The sequence below is a fragment of the Bos mutus genome, chromosome 1, assembly GCF_027580195.1.
Source record: "Bos mutus isolate GX-2022 chromosome 1, NWIPB_WYAK_1.1, whole genome shotgun sequence".
In the NCBI taxonomy this organism is placed as follows: domain Eukaryota; kingdom Metazoa; phylum Chordata; class Mammalia; order Artiodactyla; family Bovidae; genus Bos; species Bos mutus.
The window spans coordinates 131,152,258-131,175,163 of NC_091617.1; the positions used below are offsets into that span (position 1 = coordinate 131,152,258).

The 22,906-nt window shown below is 40.9% G+C and overlaps 2 protein-coding genes across 2 annotated transcripts in view; one reads left to right on the plus strand and one right to left on the minus strand.

Moving 5' to 3' along the window:
- LOC102280272 (solute carrier family 35 member G2) overlaps window positions 1-19,992 on the minus strand; it is a 41,786-nt gene extending 21,794 nt beyond the window's left edge. Inside the window, 1 exon segment of the mRNA XM_005889893.2 lies at window positions 19,739-19,992. The gene's annotated coding sequence lies outside the window, so the exon portion shown is untranslated.
- Window positions 1,841-8,365, plus strand: LOC138985634 (translation machinery-associated protein 7-like). Its single transcript, XM_070363088.1, has 2 exons — window positions 1,841-1,907; window positions 7,424-8,365. Exons 1-2 carry the CDS (start codon window positions 1,841-1,843, stop codon window positions 7,690-7,692), a joined length of 336 nt encoding a protein of 111 aa, XP_070219189.1. The 3' UTR covers window positions 7,693-8,365.
- Window positions 19,993-22,906: the final 2,914 nt, after the last annotated feature.

Consider the following 22,906-nt stretch of genomic DNA (forward strand, 5'->3'; position numbering starts at 1 on the left):
TCCATGCTGCAACTCGTGAAGCCCATTTGCATACAGCCTGTGCTCTGGTGACAAGAGAAGCCACCACAGTGAAAAGCCCATGCACTGCAACTAGAGAAAGCTGGCACACAGCCACAAAGACCTGTCACAACCAAAAGCAAACAAATAAAAATTTTTTTAAAGCATCTAGAACAATACCTGGCACATAGCAGCCAATACCTATTAGCTTACTTCCTTCATGTTACCGAAATGCTGTAAAGGTTTTGTGTTTTTTTTTTTTAACCAGCAGAGAGGAAATGCTTATTTTCCTCTATGATCTGTTTTTATTGCAAGAAGGCTTACATATAGTTTATAAATTTCTAGATTAGGAACTTTTTTTAAAGGATATAAACATTCATTCTAGGAAATGTGCCTGGAGGCCCAGATTGAAATCTGTTCCTCCAGCCCTTCCAATGATTTTAGAGGCTTCTGATCCCTTGTGTTATATCTCTTACTGATTCAAAGAGCTAGAGTGATTTTTGTAATCTGTAACTACACCCTGCCAGATACACAGATGCACTGTGTATTACACCATGAGATATATAAAACTGAATCCTGTCAGTCAAGGAACTTCTTCTGCTTATTCTGCTTTTAACAACATAGATGCTAACAAAGCATTAATATTTTGGAATTTATGGAAGAGTATTCACTCATACATAATGCCAATGTAATGAACCAAAGACTGAAGATAATGCTGGTGATCCCTTCCAATAATCTTAAATTGCCATTAACTCTTTACTTGATGAGACAGGGTGGTGAACAACAATAATTCATGGTAGACAGTTACCTAACATTTTGTTCCTCATGTAGTTATTTTTTGGGGGAAATGGCCTACAATTTATCAAGAAAGCTAGAACAGATTTTTGAAAGAATCAACCAGGATTGTGTGGAGTAATAATAATATAAGATTTTCATAAAGATGGGTAGACAGCACTTTGAGCTCCTACTGCAGCAATACATGTTAATTGTGGTAAATAAGAATTTAGGACTGCTAATTAGGACAGAATCCAAAAAATTCCTTCAGTCCATCTTCCACTGTTGTTAGAAACTTTTGAAATTTAATGTGGACTACTTAATAATTCTCTGTAAATGCAATTATCAAACTGAGTTTCTTACAACTTCCTTACACATTCTGTTTACTCTGTCAACCACTTCACAAATCTTGTAGGCCCAGCTAGCAAATTTCAGGCAAGTATTAAAAGTTACTCAATCCTCTGATTTTTTAAAAAGAGCTATTTCTGAGAGGACTCAGAGACACAGAGAAGTCAAAAGTCATCACAGTATGACTCCATCTCCTCCCACATCCATGCTAGGCAGGACTTGTCAGTACATCTCAAATTTTCTGGGTTGTGCACAGCCCAGTGTAGCTCCTTTAATCTGCCATGTCCACTTTCTCAACAGATCCAGGCACTATTTAAAGGGAACTTGCCAAGTCACAATCTCCTTTGTAGCCTGTAAGTTCCATGAAAGCAAGAGAGTTCTCATCCATATTTGTATTCATAGAACACAAAACACATTGAACAAATGCAGGTTGAACAAAAATACTCAGTTCTGAACTACATCCTGTCCCAGTCTGCTATCACTTTTCACAGGCTCTGCTGTTCAGTCTCCCATTTCTCTCCTGGTTTCACCTTTGAGATTGTTCTCATACTGTTATCTTTGCCACTTGGCTACAGTTCTGACTTTCTGTGTTAGAAATATTGGTTCCAGATCCCTGAGGAACCCTTCTCCTGGTGCCCAAAGGTTGGGGACCACTGGTCTCAGTGATCTAAGAAGTACTGTGCTCTGCTGGGCTATGAGAAAACTAGAGCAAGGCCCGAGGATGTTGCTGGGCTGTGTCAGTCTGGGTTATATAAGAGAGGAGACAATTACAGCTAAAGGGCTTGGAGGTAAGGTGAGGTGGGGAGAGAGATCTAGCAGGGTGGATATGGGGTCAGGAGAGGTAGGAAGGAGAAGTGGACAGATGCACCAAACAGGAAGCCTAGCACTAGTTTGACCTGAAGATTCAGCTGACAGTTCTAGGGCAGAAAGTTAGGGAAGGGATAGCCAGGGGCTGTCAGCTGTGCAGGAGCTTCCAGCAGTCAACTCTGGGAGGGGAAAAGACTGAGAAAAAAGAAATAATTAAATGTAGAGGTGCAAAATGTGGGAAAGAGAAAGGGGTGAAAGAGGGGAGGTAAGGATGAGAGCTACCAGTCTGGTTGTGTGTGCTAAGTCGCTTCAGTCGTGTCTGACTCTCTGTGACCCCATGGACTATAGCCCGCCAGGCTCTTCTGTGAATGGGATTTCCCAAGCAAGAATACTGGAGTGGGTTGCCATTTTCTCCTCCAGATCAGTCTGGTTAGAGCTGGGCTAAACATTCTATTTTGCCCATCAGCTTGGAACTTGTGGGCATTCAGTTGCTGTGTAGGCAAAATTGAAATGAGAACCCTGTCTCTTCTGTACTCAAATGACTTGGGTAGATTCTAATGAACTGTGTATATCGGGAAAGGAAAAGGTTAACTGAGATTAACCTGAAAAACAGCCTCATGTGGCAGTTTTCAAACAAGCAGGTTGACTTGGCTTGTGTGAAGGTGATGATGCCTGATCTGGAAAAGAGCAATATATGTTGTACCGTTTTAAAATCCATTCTGGCACACTGTGATGAATGTCTCAGCTGGCAGCTGAGAACTTGCTGAAATGCAAAGTCTCTCACCATTTATAATCGACACTCCCCTTCTAGGAAAGAGCCTGTCTCATCTCTGAAGCAGTGGACTTATCAATTTGCATAAAATCTGCCATTCTCAATGAACACATATTTATCATCTACCACTTACTTTCCTACTGTCTTTAATTTTATTTTTAAACTTTACAATATTGTATTAGTTTTGCCAAAAATAACAAAAAACAAAACAGAATTAGTTTGCAGTGAATCAGCACCTTTAAATTCAGCCATGCTGGGTGAATCTGTCAGGAGTGGCAGGAAGCCATTGCTGGAAGGGGGAGGGAAAGGAATAACATGATCCTTTTCTGTTTCCATCATCTTTTTTTGTATGTATCTAAGTGGTTAAATCACCACGTAGGTTAGATGTTAAGTGTACAACAGATTACTGTGCTGTTCTGATATCTTGTTAAAGTTGAACTTGTCGGTTGTTTATTCTTTACCTAACCTGTTCTTGCCTGGAGAATCCCAGGGATGGGGGAGCCTGGTGGGCTGCCGTCTATGGGGTCGCACAGAGTCGGACACGACTGAAGCGACTTAGCAGCAGCAGCAGCAGCAACTCTTATGAAAGATGATCAAATAACCCAACTGAGTACAAAGAAAGCTGAAAACTTCCCAGGTCTTAACACCAGTCCCTGAACAAAAAAGGAATACCCAGGATCAACAGTCTACTCTCAAATCCCACAAATACTACATATACTACCTGCTCACATTTGCCCTGTTCTTGCTGCTGTTTACCCATGAGAAAGCCAAGCCCGAATTTTCTCTTGAAGCCAAGACTTATGGAAATGCCAAATGAATCAGTTCAAAATTTTACACATTTGGTTTCATTTAACTTATTCTTCATGCTATAGGCACCACTTGATGACATTACAACTCCGTCACATCTCTCCATACATCTTATTAAACTGAAATAACATAAAACAATAGAAAAAATGGTGACCAGATGCCATCTTGTTTCAGACCAAACTATGTCAGATTTTGAATGAAACTTGACAACATCTGGTTGCTTAGATGGCATACATAGATTTATCAAAGTTATTTCAGGGAACTTCTCTGGTGGTCCAGTGCTTAGGGAATATGCCTTGCAATGCAGAGGATGTGGGTTCTACCTCAGATCCAGGAACTAAGATTCCACATGCAGCTAAGCCCGCACACCACAGCTAAAGAGTCTGTGTGCCGCAATGAAAGATCCCGCGTGATGCAATGAAGATCCTGCACGCCACAACTAAGACCCAACACAGCTAAATAAATAAATATTTTTATAAATAAAGTTGTTCCACTCCTTTAATGTCATCTAGAGAATGCACACAAATATATGATGCTACTACAAAGCTGAAAAGAGACTTTATAAAGTCCCATCATCGGCAGGGACACTGTATATGAAAGAAAAGCATAGTATAATCCATCTCATCAAGAGTTAATTTTACCAGCAGCATGTACAAAAATTTAGAATGTGTGAAGTCTTTGACCCAGCAGTCCTATTTCCAAGAATATATCCAAAGGAGATCACTAGTAAAGTACATAAAGATGGCAAGCAAGGACACTCATCACGGCTTTCTTTACACCGTGAAAAATGAAAAATAACTTTATTGTCCTTTAATGAGGGACCTGTTAAACAAAAAAATCAATGCAATATTATGCAGTCATCAAAAAAGATAATATATCTGTACACATATATTAACAGAAAAAATCTTCATGTCACCTGCATGCGTGCTAAGTTGCTTCAGTCATGTCCAGTTCTTTGCAACCCTATGGACTGTAGCCTGCCAGGCTCCTTGGTCCATGGCATTCTCCAGGCAAGAATACTGGAGTGGGTTGCCATGCCCTCCTCCAGGAAATCTTTCCAACCCAGGGATCAAACCTTGAACTCACGTCTCCTGTGTTTCCTGCATTGGCAGGCAGGTTCTTTATCACCAGCACCACTTGGGAAGCCCTAGTGCCACCTAGAAAGCCCCTTCATGTCACAATGCTAAGTAAAAAGAAAGGTACAAAAGATATAAAAAAGCATTCATCCTATGAATCTATATAAAACAATTTGTATCTAGACTTTGGATGGTGAAATTTCAATTATTCAACACTTTCTTCTATTTACTTTTTAGTTTTATTTTCCATATAAGCCATGCATCTACTTTAAAATCAGGGGGGAAATTTTTTTAATTTTTTTTTCATATTTTCATCAGAGGGAAAATAATCAGTATTCCATGTTTCAGTCATACCAGAAATCACCCAGGAAGCCAAATGTAGCTCTTACATTTCTATGCCTTCTGTTGCAAGGAAAACTGCATATAAACAGACTGTATTACAAAGGGAAACTGGATAAATGGTGCCTAGAACCCAAACCAAAACAGAGGTGAAATACTACATAAACTAAAGTGGATGCCTTTATTATACATAGTGTTCAAAAGGATTAAGTCATTGTGCATGTGTACATGGATTACTATATTTTCATGACTAACAAAAAAAATAACATGGATTCCAAATAGCAGCAAAGAATATAACCATCATTGGTTTTTCTTACATAAGTTACCACTCTATAAATTTCCATGTTAATGTGGAAAAATCTGACCTGAACAGATGGATCTCACGCTGTTTTCTAAAACATGAACAGATTTCTGATCTTCTGGTCCAGGAAATGAAGTCAGCTCTACAACAGCAGACACCATCATCCAGCTCCTAGCATTTTAATTTAAGGAACTGCTAATAAAAGCAATATTCCCTCTTTAGAAATAACAGCACAGCGATACGTTTGTCTTAATGGAATGTGCTCTTGATACAGAAACAAAACATAGTGGAGACCTGTGGCAGTGGAGGTGCTGGCTGACTGACCACCGAACTGCACTAGTTTTGGAGAATCCCCTCACTGCGGTTCTTGGCAGGTACCGCCATTCGGCTGCCTCCATCCTTCATTCTCCAAGTTTCCCTTGGAAGGCACAGTCCTGAAAGCTGCCACTCTGCCTGCTTAAATCTTCATCTCATTAGCCAAAGGGCCCCTTTTCCTTGAGTATATCTTCACAGCAGCAGCTTCACAATAGACACTCTTGGGTTGGAGAACTTGCAGTCAAGCAATTAAGCAACTTTGCACATTTTTTCCTGCTTCACCACTTTCTAGCTGTGTAACTTAAGGCTGTGAAGAGGCTGGTAGAGGCAGCAAGACTGAGCATGAGGAAGAATTGTGGCCAAGGGGATTGCCCGTGAGGTCAGGATATTGGTTATATAAAGAGAGAACAAACAAATATTATAGTTAAATATATTGAAGATAATGGGAACCAAATTTCTCACCCTCAGAGAAGGAAGATATAAATAGAAAAAAGGTGAAGACTAGAATTAACACTGTGGTATTAGAGTGCCGTTTAAGATATTAAACTAATTTTAATATAAATAGGTTAATAAATATAGATGTGCATATGTACTTATGAGTTCCCCAATTCTGTCAGCTAAGATGGCCATTGTTCTTGTTGTTGTTGTTTAGCCAATAAATCATGTCCAGCTCTGTGACCCCATGGACTATAGCCCACCAGGCTCCTCTGTCCATGGAATTTCCCAGGCAAGAATTCTGGAGTAGGTAGCCATTCCCTTCTTCATGGGACCTTTCTCCTTCATTGGTGGGTGGGATTCTTTACCGCTGAACCACCAGGGAAGCCCAGGATGGCCTTAAAGTAGCCTAAAGTAATGAGACTCCAGGAGCAATGACCACACCTAGCACCCAGAGCTTGCATTCTCTGCTAAAAGAAAGCAGGGCTCTTTAGAAAAATATCTTTTGAAATGACTGAAATGGCAGGGACAGGAAAAGTACAAGATGAATCTGAAACATCTTACACTAGAAAGTACTCGGATAATAATAGAGATTTCAAAGCAACACAAGAAACAACTTGAACGGGATTCAAATGACCAAATCTGTAACAATTTCAGCATCAAAGTCAATAATGAAAGTAATCCACTGAACACAATAGAAATCCACAAGCCAAATTGATGTAAATAAATGAATACATAAATAAAGGGAAAACTCCTTTACAACAGAATACAAACTAGTAAAAGTAAAATAAATGGGGAATTCCCCGGTGGTCATGTGGTTAGGACTCCACCTGGGATTCAGTCTCTGGTCTTGAGGAGTTAAGACCCCACAAGCCACATGGCAAGGCCAAAGAAAACAAAAAAGGTAAGATGGAAAAATTGGAAAAATCGCCATTTGGCAATCATCATAGTAATTACTCAAGCAAGAATCATCATAAGTGACTGAAAGTTTGCTGAAGAATAGGATGACATAGTCTCAAAGTATCTCCCCACAAAATGCTTATTAATTACAAAGGGAGGGCTTCCTTCATGGTTCAGTGGTAAAGAATCCGCCTGCCAATATAGGAGACACCGATTTGATTCCTGGTCTGGGAAGATCCCACATGCTGCAGAGCAACTAAGCCTGTGTGCCACAACTGTTGAGCCTGTGCTCTGGAACCGAGGAGCCACAACTACTGGGCCCATGCGCCACAACCACTGAGGCCTGTGCACCCTTGAGTCCATAGGTGCCATTGCAATGACAAGCCTAAGCACCACAAATGAAGAGGAACGCCCGCTCTCCACAACTAGAGAAAAGCCCTTGCAGCAATGAAGACCCAGCATAACCAAAAATAAATAAATAAAATTATCTCTTAAAAACTACAAAAGGAAAAATAACAACTTGACAGTGGAGAAGTTTTCACCTTTACCAAGTCATCAAAGTTCACATCAGCAGCAAAAAGACCAGTCACTGGGGAAGGGGCGGCAGACACCACATTGGGCAGCAAAGGTACCAGAAGAAGCCCCTGAAGCAGTCCAAGGAGCAAGACAAAAAGATGGACCAGGAAGATAAGGCATTCAAGCAGAAAAAGGAGGAGCAGAAGAAACTCGAGGAGCCAAAAGTGAAGGCCACAGGGAAAGGCCCCATGGGCACAGATGGAATTAAGAAATCTGGCAAAAAGGAAGCTGTTCCTTGTGCCTGAGGCAATGATGCTCCTTAATTCCATTCATGTTTAAACATCTGGATTTCCTGCTGTAACATCTGTTGCCATCTACAGCTAGAATGAGGTGTTGTCTTAGAACCTAGTACATTTAAGAACAAATGTTTGTATAAATTAATAAGTAATCATAGAGTAGCTCCTCTTTAGTTCTTCTTAGCCATTTCTACTTTAGCTATGAGATCTGCATAAATCCAACCCAGAATCCTGCCGAAGTGTGTTGTTAAGTCTTTGTTCTATACTGAATTCTGTACTACTTGGAATTAAATGAATTCATTTAAAATGGCAAAAAAAAAAAAAAAAGGACAAATCAATATTGTGTCTCTTAATAAGATCCACTGAAAACACACAATATCACGTCTATCATTTTCCTGCCAAAAATGTATAACTATGCCAAAAATACATAACTTGCCTCAGACAAACCTAAATAAACCTAAATGAGGAACATTCTACCAAATGAATGGTCTGAACTTCCCAAAATGTCAAAGTCACTAACAACAAGGAAGAAATGAAGAACTATCACAAAGTAAAGATTAAAGGGACATAACTAAATGCAATTACAACCCTGGATTTGATTCTAGACAAGAAATAAAAAATATTTTTCCAAAAAGGAAATTACTGGGACAAATACTGAATGACTGTGGTTATACAGGAGAGTGTCTTGTCTTTAAGGAAGACACTTAAGTAGGGATAATTAGGCATCACATTTGCAACTTATTTTCAATTGGTTCAGAAAAAAAAGTATCTGAATGAGTGGCAAAGAGAACATTGAAAAATGTTTATCATTGGAGAACTTGGGGTAAAGTATACATGAGAATTAGCTTTCACCCCAATAGTTCGTTGGACTTTAAAAGCATGAAACTTTACTATAAATTTGAAATTATTTCTAAATAAAATATGAAAAAATATATTGGGGATAACATAAGAGTTTTTGGAAGAAGTACATGAGTTAATACATATGAGGTGCTTAAAACATAGCTAGGTATACAGTACCTGTAAAGAAGGCTGAGCGTTGAAGAATCGATGCTTTCGAACTGTGGTGCTGGAGAAGACTCTTGAGAGTCCCATGGACAGCAAGGAAATTAAATCAGTTAATCCTAAAGGAAATCAACCCTGACTATTCATTGGAGAGACTGATGCTGAAGCTGAAGTTCCAATATTTTGGCCACCTGATGCGAAGAGCCAACTCTTTTGAAAAGACCCTGATGCTGGGAAAGGTTGAGGGCAAGAGAAGAAGGGAGCAACAGAGGAGATTTTTGGATGACATCATTGACTCAATGGACATGAGCTTGAGCAAACTCCAGGAGATAAAGAAGGACAAGGATGCCTGGTGTGCTGCAGTTCATGGGTTGCAAAGAGTCAGACACAATTTAGCAACTAAAACAGCAACAACAAGGTACACGGTAAATGTTAAATAAATGTTAGTGATAATTGTGGTAGTGGCAGTAGTAATGAACACCTGAACTGTACACCACAACTCATCTGAATCAGAACAAGTTGACTCTGGCTCACTTATTTGTTTTCTCTTTTCAGATTTAATTTTGAGATTGAAAGAATATTTATTTGTAATTGAGATGCTAACACCATCACTGAACTTTTTATTGAAATTTAAGCACACAGTGTACACGTAGGACAATATTTTATAAACCACTGTCCTCAAGTAAAAAAAGATGTTAGCAAAATATTTTAAATAATCAAGATAAGCTTTTGAAAAGTCATTTTCATCTTTCATTAATTTAGGCAATATGGTGATAATGAGGTTATATGATCTGTACATAAATACATTATATGTCTTTATCCATATACAATATATACATTAAGATGTATATATTTACTATAAGGCAGTCATATACAACATTATAATAATACACATAGAGTTAACAACCATGAGAGTTGAAAAAGCCTTTGGCAGTCATCTACTCCAGTTCCTTTAATAGCAACTATCACCTCTGTAGCATCTGCAACAAATAGTTCAGTTTCTGTTTGAACCTACTTATTCCTTTTGAAAGCAGCCACCTGGGAATCATTCTGGTTGTTAGAAAATTGTTTTTTAACATTCAGTCAAAATCTCCCTATCTATAGTTTCCAGAATCTGTTCCTACATATTAGCTCTGGGGTCACTAATTATTTCTCTTCCACAGGAAATCTCAGTATCAGGAACTTTTCTACCCTCCCTGTCCCAGGTCTCCCATCATGAGTTTTCTCTTCTCCAGACTGAAAATCTCCTCTTTTTTAAGTTACTCCACATATAATCATGGTTTTCATCTCACCATATTAACCACTCCAGTTTCTATGATCTCGCCTATTCAGGAGAGATTCTACTTCTATGAGGGGAGCCTGAGATCACACCAGCTATTCTGGCATCCTCACACATTTAGGGTTTTTCCTTCAGTCAATATTTACTAAATGCCTGTGGTGTGGAAGGCACTGTGCTAGGATACTGCGAGAGATAAAATTAAGAAAACATATGCTTTCTCTTAAAGAACTTACACATTCATGTGGGAGAAAAGAAATATGCTAATAGTACCAAAAATAGACACAAGTGCTGTGTATGTTAAAAGAAGGAAATTATACAATTAAATATGTATTTGCTGTAACACTAAGTACTAGAGAACAAAAAGTGATGACAGTTTCAGACTAGACCTGTTTTGGTTTGGGATAGCATGAGAATTGGTAAAAAGCAGTAGGCGTGGGATTTAAGCAACATTAAGAGAGGAATTTCCAGATTGGGAGAATTACGCATCGATTGAAAAGACACAAAAAGTTTTTATTTTTATCCTTTTGACCTGTAACAATGTGATCAATAAACACTAGTCCAGATTGATTATAGAGAGACAAATAAATTGACTACTACGCACCTAGTGCTTTACATTATTATTTTACTAAATCCCACAACAACCCCAACAAGGTAGGCACTAATATTAGTCTCTCTTTAAAAACAAATCAAGTGAAGATCAACAAGCGTCAGTGACTTGCCCAAGGTTACAGAGCTGCTTATGGCAGCCAGCCTTCAAATTCAGACTGTCATCTTCCAGTCTGACTTGAAGTCGTCAACTACTTACTGCCTAATGAAGCAATATCCGGCAAACTCCCACCCACATTCCCACAACCTTCCTGGAGAACTACTTGGGAGAAATCTCTCACTGAACAACCTGTTCTTCCTCTGGGTTCAAGAACACTTTCTACAGAACTCTGTTACAATCCTTGGCATAACGTATCACTCACTGTGAATTGTTTATGTAACACTCACTCCTGATAAAGTGTTACTGCTCCAAGAACAGAGATTATGTCCTTACTTATTCATGGTATCCCCTTACCTTAAGGCATTGCCAGACTCAACAAATGCTGGGAGCATGCTTTGAATAAAGTCACCCGTTTAACCAGAGACCTCTAATTCTGGGTCTCATTTGTTGTGTAGAGCCTTGGTTGCCACAATTCTGCAATCTAACACTATCTTCTATCTCAGCTCTAAATTAAGGGAATCATCCAAGAAGTAATTGTGAGTATCTGGCTTCAGTCCATCCCGCCCTCAGCAGCCTCATTCATCTTTGGGATCCTCGCTCCCATTTATTACTTTTTAAATTTTATTCATTTTTGGCTCCACTGGGTCTTGGTTGCAGTGTGTGGGCTTTCTGCAATTGTGGCAAGCAGGGGCTCCTACCTAGTTGTGGTGCGCTGCTCCTCATTGTGGTGGCTTCTCTTGTTGCACAGCGACACGGGCACAAGGACTCAATAGTTTTGGCGCATGGGATTAGTTGCCCTGAGGCAAGTGGGACCTTCATGGACCAGGGATGGATCATGCGTTCCCTGCATTGGCAGGTGAATTCTGAACCACTGGACCACCGGGCAAGTCCCTCACCCCCATTTAGAACAATGGCTCAACCAGAGTTACACAGAGCCCAGAGGCAAAATAAATGAGAAATTAGATTACCTAATAGCTTTACTTTCCTTCAGGTTTTTAAAGTAAAAGTCATGGTTCAATAAAGTTGCTGATACTCCAGGGCCTTAAATACAAGGAAAGAGAAAAGTGATTTTGAGAAGTCAGGAAATGACTAAATGAACCTAAGTAATGATGACACACATGTGGATTGAATTAATATAAAATTCAATACATGAAATGGTGTTCAGTTCAGTTCAGTTCAGTTGCTCAGTTGTGTCCGACTCTTTGCGACCCCATGAACTGCAGCACGCCAGGCCTCCCTGTCCATCACCAACTCCCCGAGATCACTCAAACTCACGTCCATTGAGTCGGTGATGCCATCCAGCCATCTCATCCTCTGTCGTCCCCTTCTCCTCCTGCCCCCAATCCCTCCCAGCATCAGAGTCTTTTCCAATGAGTCAACTCTTCGCATGAGGTGGCCAAAGTACTGGAGTTTCAGCTTCAGCATCAGTCCTTCCAATGAACACCCAGGACTGGTGAACATCCAACCAGGATGGACTGGTTGGATCTCCTTGCAGTCCAAGGGACTCTCAAGAGTCTTCTCCAACAACACAGTTAAGTGCACATAAATTATTACATATGCTCATTGATCATATATAATTCAACTACAGCAGTGACTATAAGGGAAATCAGAGGAGTAAGTATTTAACATGTATAATGTTATACAGTGAAAGTGAAAGTTGCTCAGTCGTTTCTGACTCTTTGAGTCCCCATGGACTGTAGTCCATGGAATTCTCTAGGCCAGAATACTGGAGTATTCTAAATACTGATAGCCTTTCCCTTCTCCAGGGGATCTTCCCAACCCAGGAGTCCAACTGGGGTCTCCTGCATTGCAGTTGGAGTCTTTACCAAATGAGCCATCAGAGAAGCTCATAAAGGGCCAAAATTTTTAAGCTTTATATATATATATAAACATTTATAGGGCAAAGTACAGTTTTGGTCCACAGAAAGACAAAACTCAATGATCTCAGCTCATCTCTGACATTTCCCTAAGTAGACGGGGATTTCCTGTGTCCAGACTAGAAGGTAGATGGATGAAAAGTGAGAAGGGAGAGGCACTGGAGTGGGTATCATTCTCCTTCTGACACCCAAGCCAGTGATCAGCACACAGTGACTTTTAAACAATACTTTGGTTACATAGAGAATCAACTGTTAAGGACAGAATGGCAAAAGAAAAACAAAAACAAGTGTGGTGATGGAAAAGGTCACTGTGCCTGATTTTATAATAAAAATAATGCTGGAGAAACATGAAATAAGAAAGAGCAGCGGCACATAACATCCTGGAACTGTGACTTACCAGAGTGTTTAAGAATATCATCCATATTTCCTTGCAGAGGCAAAGTGACCTCCACAAGGAAAATGAGACAAGACACTCATCACCAATGAAACGTTCGAAAGTGCCCAAGAAAGAGAGTTTAGTTAGAATACAATTAATACCATCATCATTTTCCCCATCAACAAATTCCAACCTCAACCTGGAAAATTATATTGCTATTCAGTTCACCAGGATGCAAAGACTCCTCAAGCACCTACTAATTGGGAATGATCTAGTCCTCATGAAGACCAGCACAAACTGCCAGATTGCTAGACAGGCCAACAATTGCTATGATCAGCTAAAAGACCTGAAGTGTGGATAGCAGTACTATCCAACTTAAAAGTCACTATGGATAAGCAACAAAGTCCTAATGTCTATCATGGGGAACTATATTCAATATCCTGTGATAAACCATAAAGGAAAAGACTATTTTTAAGAAGAATGTATATATGTGTATAACTGAGTCACTTTGCTGTACAGCAGAGACTGGCACAGCATTGTAAATCAACTATACTTCAATTTTAAAAAGTTACTGGGGAATTCAGCCATCCATTTGAATTAAAATATTGTAAAAATTAATTTTATAAGCTCCAATTAAGCTTATATTTGATTATGGCATATTCAGTTCAGTTCAGTCGCTCAGTCATTTCTAACTCTTTGCGACCCCATGGACTGCAGCACTCCAGGCTTCCCTGTCCATCACCAACTCCTGGAGCTTGCTCAAACTCATGTCCATTGAGTTGGTGATGCCATCCAATTATCTTATCCTCTGTCACCCCTTCTCCTCCTGTCTTCAATCTTTCGCAGCATCAGGGTCTTTTCCAGTGAGTCAGTTCTTTGCATCAGTTAGCCAATATTGGAGCTTCAGCTTCAGCATCAGTCCTTCCAGTGAATATTCAGGACTGATTTCCTTTAGGATTGACTGGTTTGATCTTCTTGCAGTCCAAGGGACTCCCAAGAGTCTTCTCCAACACCACAGTTCAAAAGTATCAATTCTTCAGTGCTCAGCTTTCTTCACAGTCCAACTCTCATATCCATACATGACTACTGGAAAAACCATAGCTTTGACTAGATGGACCTTTGTCAGCAAAGTAATGTCTCTGCTTTTTAATATGCTGTCTAGGTTGGTCATAGCTTTTCTTCCAAGGAGTAAGTGTCTTTTAATTTCATGGCTGAAATCACCATCTGCAGTGATTTTGGAGCCCCAAAAAACAGTCTCTCACTGTTTCCATTGTTTCCTCATCTATTTGCCATGAAGTGATGGAACTGGATGCCATGATTTTAGTTTTTTGAATGTTGAGTTTTAAGCCAGCTTTTTCACTCTCCTCTTTCACTTTCATCAAGAGGCTCTTTTTTTCCTCTTGGCTTTCTGCCATAAGGGTGGTATAATCTGCATATCTGAGGTTATTGATATTTCTCCTGGCAATCTTCCAGCTTGTGCTTCATCCAGCCTGGCATTTCTCATGATGTATTCTGCATATAAATTAAGTAAGCAAGGTGACAATATACAGCCTTGATGTACTCCTTTCCCAATACTCCAGGTATATTTATATGTATACATATTTTCTTCATTGTCATATTTTCTTTCATCTACAAAAAATACTCTAAAGAATAGCTCCTTTTTAAAAAGATTGGATAGTAACAGTTTGAAAATATGACAGACTAAATGGCATTTAAATAAAAACACTTTAAGTATTTTTTATTAATTTTTATTGGAGTATAGTTCCTTTACAATGTTGTTAGTTCCTGCTGTTCAGCAAAGTGAATCAGTTATACATATACACATATCCCCTCTTTTTTGGATTTTCTTCCTAATACACCACAGAGCACTGAGTACTGAGTATAGAGTTCCTTTTGCTATACAGTAGGTTCTCATTAGTTATCTGTTTTATACATAATTGTGTAGATACGTCAATCCCAATCTTCCAGTTCATTCCACCTCCTCACCTCCTTGATATCCATACATTTGTTTTCTACGTTGGTGCCTCTATTTCTGGTTTACAAATAAGTTCATCTGTACCATTTTTCTAGATTCCACATATAAGTGACACTATACGATATTTGTTTTTCTCTTTCTGACTTACTTCACTCTGTATGACAGTCTCTAGGTCCACCCTCATCTCTGCAAATGGCACAATTTTGTTCCTTTTTATGGCTGAGTAATATTCCATTGTGTATATATGCCCTAACTTCTTTATCCATTCATCTGTTGACAGACATCTAGGTTACTTCCTTGTCCTGGCTATTGTAAATATTCCTGCAATGAACATGGGGGTGCATGTATCTTTTTGAATCATTATCATTAAATATTTAGAAACTGAATAAGTATTAAAAGTTTCAAACTAAGTAACATGTTATTCCTCATAGAAGACAAGCCTATGTACATATGGGTTAAAATAAGCAATTACTTCTCACAAAGCCATCTTCAATAGAATTTTACATCTAGTAATGAAATGAATTTAAAAATGAAAATGGGAGTATAAACCTAGAATTTAAAATGTAATCTTTTTATCATATCATGAAACATAGTTGATTATCTTTATTATAGAAGGATGGAGTTGGTGATGGACAGGGAGGCCTGGCGGGCTGCCACAAAGAGTGGGGTCACAAAGAGTCCTACATGACTGAGCGACTGAATTGAACAACCAAATGTAAATGTCAGATATTATAAAGGGTAAAAAGATAGATTTGACTATATAAAATGTGAAATTTTCTATACAGCAGAAAATATAATAAAGTTTAAAAATTTTTAAAAAGTCAGGGAAAAAGTTGCAACATACTCAACAAAAATCTTTAGCATCTGAAGAATTTTCACAAATAAGAAAAAGCCTATAAGCATACCAACAGAAAAATAAAGCTATGAGCTGGAAACTCACAAAACAAAAAAAAAAACAACCAGTAAGTACTCTTGCCGGGAAAATCCCATGGACGGAGGAGCCTGGTAGGCTGCAGTCCATGGGGTTGCTGAGAGTCAGACACGACTGAGCGACTTCACTTTGACTTTTCACTTTCATGCATTGGAGAAGGAAATGGCAACCCACTCCAGTATTCTTGCCTGGAGAATCCCAGGGACGGGGGAGCCTGGTGGGCTGCCGTCTGTGGGGTCGCAAGGAGTCGGACATGACTGAAGCGACTTAGCAGCAGCAGCAGCAGCAGTAAGTATATAAAAAGATGCTCTTTACTGCCTATCCAATTGACAAAAAACCTTATTTTGGTAATAGTGTGGGAATTCTGACATTCTAATTCAGTTTTTATACTGGTATATTGGTACATCTTTTTTGTAGCACAATCTAGAAATATCATTCTTCCAACAAATATTTCTTGAATACACATATATCTGACATTAGAACATAGTAAAGAATAAAACAGACAAGGGAGGAGATAAGAAGTAATTAAAGAAATAAATCAATGTATCAAAAATAAAACATGCATATCCATTGAACCATCAATTTCACTTCTAGGAATTTTTTCCAAGGATATAATCAAGTGCACAAATATTTACTCAAAGATACTATTTGCAGAATGGTATGATAACAGCAAAAATCAGAAATAAATGAACGTTCTTTATTATGAGATTATTTAAATAAATTGCTCTGCTTACATAGTACAATATTACACAACACTTAATGATGACCTAGTTTTATATGTATTGATTTGAAAGACATTAGTGATAAATTATACAGTGAAAATGCAACCAACAGAAGATTGGTTCATTTAAAATACATGTGGATTTACTTAAAAGAAAATCTGTTTGAGTATAGCAGTGTCCTAAAAAACTAAAAATAAAATTACCATAATGATCCAGGAATCTCACTCCTGGACATGCATCCAAAAAAGATGAAAACTCTAATTCAAAAAGATACATGTAACCCGATGTTCATAGAGCCACTGTTTACAATACCCAAGACACTGAAGCAACATAAGTGTCCATCAACAAATGAATGCATAAAGAAGATGTGGTACGTATACACAATGGAATATTACTCAGCCATAAAAAGAATGAAATAATGTCATTTGCAGCAATATGAATGGACTGACAGATTAACATATAAGTGACGTAAGTCAGAGAAAGACAAATATTACATCATTTATATGTGGAATCTAAAAAATAATACAAATGAACTTATTTACAAAACAGAAACAGATTCACAGACATAGGAAACAAACATGATTACCAAAAGGAAAGGGTGGCATAAATTGGAATATGGGATTAACAGATGCACACTACCAAATATAAAATAGATAAATAACAAAGATTTACTGTATAGCACAGGGAACTATACTCAATATCATATAATAATCTATAATGGAAAAGAATCAGAAAAAAAGAATATAATGCATATATGTATAACTGAATCACTTGCTGCACTCACACAACATTGTAAGTCAACTATAATTCAATTTTTTAAAAATCTATTTACAATACTTTTCTCTGGTTTTATGTATTGCCCTATTACCCAAATTTCTTAACAATGAGCATACATTTTATTAGAGAAAAACCACAGCTATTCAGCATTTTGAAGAGCATATATGTAATCTTTACAGAGTTCACAAAGCGTATCCCACCAGTATAATTGAGATTATCAGCATTGTGATACATCTTAGTCATTATTTTCTTCAGGTTATAACTTTCCATAAGATTGTTGTCTAGCTTTTTTCCTATTAAATTTGTCATTAATTCTTTTTGTTTAAACTTCATTTAGGAATATCTTTTTTGTATTAATATCAATTTTACCTCTTTATAGACTACATTTGTTCTGTAATTAAAATATGTGTATTTTCTTAGACTTTAAACTTTTTATCTTGTTTTGGGGTATAGTCAATGTTGTGAGTTTCAGGTGAACAGTGAAGGGACTAAGCCATACATACACATATATCCATTCTCCCCTAAATTCCTGTCCCATCCAGGCTGCCACATAACATTGAGCAGATTTCCATATGGTGCTCAATGTGCTCAGTCACTAAGTCATGTCCGACCCTTTGTGACCCCATGGACTGTAGCCTGCCAGGCTCCTCTGTCCATGGGATTCTCCAGGCAAGAATACTGGAGTGGGTTTCCATTTCCATCTCTAGAGGATCTTCCTGACCCAGGGACCAAATCTGCGTATCCAGCAGTGGAAGGTGGACTCTTTACCCCTGAGCCACCAGGGAAGTAACATGCTATACAGTAGGTCCTTGTAAAAATAAGTAAATTAATTTTAAAATATGTGTAAATACTTTCTTGCTCAGCCAAACACCAAACACTTTAATTCACAGGTTCTGTGACTTGGAAACAGATGATTATGAAAGTTAATGGTTATGAAGAGTTCAGAAATACTAAAGATGTCAAAAAATAAAGATGGATTATAAAAAAGTTCTGGAAAACATGTGTAATTTGTGGTGTGTGATGGCGCTGAAAACCAGTAAGTGTATTAACATGTTTGTAATGTTTGTGTGTATATACTATGTATTTTCATATGTGAGAGTTCTTGTTTATGCTCACCCCGTGCCCTCCCATGTAGGTAAATCAAGCCTGTTAGGCATATGCTTTATCTGCACCACCAGGACGAGCCACATTTGCCTTCAGTTATCTTCAGGAAACAAGCATCAACTCATCCGAAAAGGGTTACACTGTCGAGCGGGCGCTACTCTGGCCACCTGCCTTGGAGGCCGGCTATTTCTGGCAAAGGTGCGGCTAGAACCGCAAGGCACGCCGCCTCCAGGGAACTAAGCCGACGACGAAGACGCTGGAGGTACTTCAGCACCACGGACACGGGCAATCCCAATCAGGTCCTTTAGAGCCTAAACACAGCCGACACCTCCCGTTTCCCAAGCGCTCCCAGCCCTCTCCGCCCAGTGCGTCACTGTCTCTGGGCCCTCAATCGTCACTCAGTCGCCAGCTTTTCATCCCGCTCCCCCGCCAACCCCGGCAAAAGCCTGGACACAGATGCGAGTCTGCGCGGCCCCCCTACTCGCCCTTCCTGCTGGCCCGCGCACCCCTCCATCCTCCTCTCTCCAAAGGGGCCACACGGCGCACGTGGCGTAGAAACCCTACGGCCCAAAGGCGGGTCAGGGAGGGGTAGCACTTTCCTCCTCGGAGCTGCGGGAGGCTGCGTGGACTTGCCCTGCGCCTCTAGCCACCACACTCGGCCGCGGCCTGGCCCTTCCTCCACTACCCCTTGCCCTTGCCTTTCACTGGGGAAAGATCGCGCTGTACCGTTTATTCTCCGCGAAAATCTCAAACCATACATACAGGCGTCCAAGAGTCGGCAACAGAGTAAACGAAAATACTCATTCTTATTTCTAAATAAGAATTTAGAAATTGTTATTTCTTACAACCACCCAGCATTCTTATAACCTTATTTCTAAAACCACCCAGCATTCTTAAAAAGTTTGAAATTGATGCCATGGCGCCACAGGGACTCACCCTGGTTTGGGTGGGCTCCTGGGCGTGAGGAAAGCAAGAGCCCTGGCCTTTATCAGAGAAGTACACATACACACGACGGTGGCAGGAAACCGGGGCGCAGAGGCCATAGCTGATGCTGACCCTACCGAACTCGCGTCCAGGTGTTCCAAGGGAGCAGTGCTGGGAAGTGGGGGCCCCGCGGACCCTCAGGCGTCGAGCAGAGCCCCGGAGAAAGGGTGTGAAGGGGGCGGCCCAAGCCCCAAAGAGGGACTCGGCCTCTTAGGTGCCTCGGCTGAAAGTGAGTGGACTTCTCTCACTCCTTATGGGTGGGGGCGGCCGGGCAGGCAGGGTCAAGTGCCCAGTCTGCTGTGCTGACTGGCGGCCGGGTTACCTGCGTGTGGCGGAGAGGAAGGCGCGAACAGGTGCTCCGGCCGGGGCTGCCCGCTGCCGCGCGCCTAGTCCAGGCTCTGAGCCCGCTGAGGCCACCGCGGGCTTCGCCAGGAAAACCGCGGCCGGGGCGGCGGAGGCCGCGGGGCTGGGCGGGGAGAGGGGCGTCGCCCGCGCGGACACTGCGCCTGCGCTCTCTGCGGCTCCCCCTGTCCCTCACCGCAGGTGCCCCAGTGGAAGACTACCGGGGGCGCCGGGTATTCGTGGCAGGCGGGACTGAGGGACTTCCCCTACCCGCAAGGTGGGAGGGCCCAGGAGCCGGGAGCCTGCCTTTCCGGACCGCCAGAGCCTACGCCCTCAGAAACACGCCCTTGGAGAGACCAGATTTGAAGCAATCGCCAGCCAGCCCGAGTGACTTGGTTTTCTGGAAGAGGGCAGGGAGGCAGCCTCAATCCATTTCGACCGTTCTGTTTGTGTTTAAGGTCGCAAGTCGATTCCTTGCTATTTAAAATATGTCTCAGTTCAGTTCAGTTCAGTCGCTCAGTCGTGTCCGACTCTTTGCGACCCCATGAACTGCAGCACGCCAGGCCTCCCTGTCCATCACCAACTCCTGGAGTTCACTCAAACTCATGTCCAAAGAGTCAGTGATGCCATTCAGCCATCTCATCCTCTGTTGTCCCCTTGTCCTCCTGCCCCAAAATCTCCCAGCTTCAGGGTGTTTTCCAATGAGTCAACTCTTAGCATGAGGTGGCCAAAGTATTGGAGTTTCAGCTTCAGCATCAGTCCTTCCAATGAACACCCAGGACTGATCTCCTTTAGGATGGACTGGTTGGATCTCTTTGCAGTCCAAGGGACTCTCAAGAGCCTTCTCCAACACCACAGTTCAAAAGCATCAATTCTTCGGTGCTCAGCCTTCTTCACAGTCCAACTCTCACATCCATACATGACCACTGGAAAAACCATAGCCTTGACTAGATGGACCTTTGTTGGCAAAGTAATGTCTCTGCTTTTGAATATGCTGTCTAGGTTAGTCATAACTTTCCTTCCAAGGAATAAGTGTCTTTTAATTTCATGGCTGAAATCACCATCTGCAGTGATTTTGGAACCCCCAAAAATAAAGTCTGACACTGTTTCCACTGTTTCCCCATCTATTTCCCACGAAGTGATGGGACCAGATGCCATGATCTTCGTTTTCTGGATGTTGAGTTTTAAGCCAACTTTTTCACTCTCCTCTTTCACTTTCATCAAGAGGCTTTTTAGTTCCTTTTCACTTTCTGCCATAAGGGTGGTGTCATCTGCATATCTGAGGTTATTGATATTTCTCCTGGCAATCTTGATTCCAGGTTGAGCATCTTCCAGCCCAGCATTTCTCATGATGTACTCTGCATGTAAGTTAAATAAGCAGGGTGACAATATACAGCCTTGACGTACTCCTTTTCCTATTTGGAACCAGTCTGTTGTTCCATGTCCAGTTCTAACTGTTGCTTCCACCTGCATATAGGTTTCTCAAGAGGTAGGTCAGGTGGTCTGGTATTCCCATTTATGCCCCAACCAGTAATGCTGAAGAAGCTGAAGTTGAACAGTTCTATGAAGACCTCCAAGACCTTTTAGAACTAACACCCAAAAAAGATGTCCTTTTCATTATAGGGGACTGGAATGCAAAAGTAGGAAGTCAAGAAACACCTGGGGTAACAGGCAAATTTGGCCTTGGAATATGGAATGAAACAGGGCAAAGGCTAATCAGAGTTTTGCCAAGAGAATGCACTGGTCATAGCAAACACCCTCTTCCAACAACACAAGAGAAGACTCTACACATGGACATCACCAGACGTCAACACCAAAATCAGATTGATTATATTCTTTGCACCCAACGATGGAGAAACTCTATATAGTCAGCAAAAACAAGACCAGGAGCTGACTGTGGCTCAGACCATGAACTCCTTATTGCCAAATTCAGACTTCAATTGAAGAAAATAAGGAAAACCACTAGACCATTCAGGTATGACCTAAATAAAATCCCTTATGATTATACAGTGGAAGTGAGAAATAGATTTAAGGGACTAGATCTGGTAGATAGAGTGCCTGATGAACTATGGACGGAGGTCGTGACATTGTACAGGAGGCAGGGATCAAGACCATCCCCATGGAAAAGAAATGCAAAAAAGCAAAATGGCTGTCTGGGGAGGCCTTACAAATAGCTGTGAAAAGAAGAGAAGCAAAAAGCAAAGGAGAAAAGGAAAGATATAAGCATCTGAATGCAGAGTTCCAAAGAATAGTGAGGAGAGATAAGAAAATATGTCTAGCATCAGTGAATCATGCCTGGAAATGTCTTCGGGCATCCTGGACTCCACTGGAAGTTTTACCCATGAGGTTTTTTTTTTTTTTTTATTTCTTTTTTTTTTTTTCTTTAATAGAAAATTATTGGGTCTTGAAGCTCCAGAGCTGGCTCCTGAACTGAGGTCTATGCACCCCAATCCTGTGCTGAATGAATACAGCTTCTTGGAAACAGACCTGGTCATCAAAGCAATGGACTAGATGGGTCAAGAGGATGGGCAAGAAGGCCAGCACCACAGGCCAGACAAGAAAGGGTGATGCCTGAACCAAGGTGCCAGCTGCGGGAAAAGATAGGAAGTGACTGCTGGTTTTCCCCGTGTCCTTCGAGACCCACTCAGCACCCTGCTCTGTGACTCAGGGCTGACGTTTAGGGATGACATCAACTGTCCTCTGACTTTTTGCCTGGTGTTGGCCAATGGAAGGCACCTGCAGGAGATGGATCACAGTGCTTGCAGGCTAAGTGGCTTCAGTTGTGTCCCACTCTTTGTGACCCAGTGGAATGTAGCCTGCCAGACTCCTCTGACCATGCAGATTCTCCAGGCGAGAATACTTGAATGGGTTGCCATTTCCTTCTCCAGGGGATCTTCCTGACCCAGGGATCAAACTCAGGTCTCTTGGGGCTCCTGCTCTGCAGACAGATTCTTTACCGCTGAGCCACCGATGGATCACAAGGCAGGATGTTATTCAAGACCTCCCCCTTGCAGCATCAGAGGGCCACTCTGTTAGCTGTGTCTGCATTCTTTATCTGACCACCATTTCTCCAACCCTGTGGCCTTCTCCTACACTTCTCTCTTAGTTCTGTTTCCCACCTGCTGCCTCTTCCCCTACAGACTTGGGG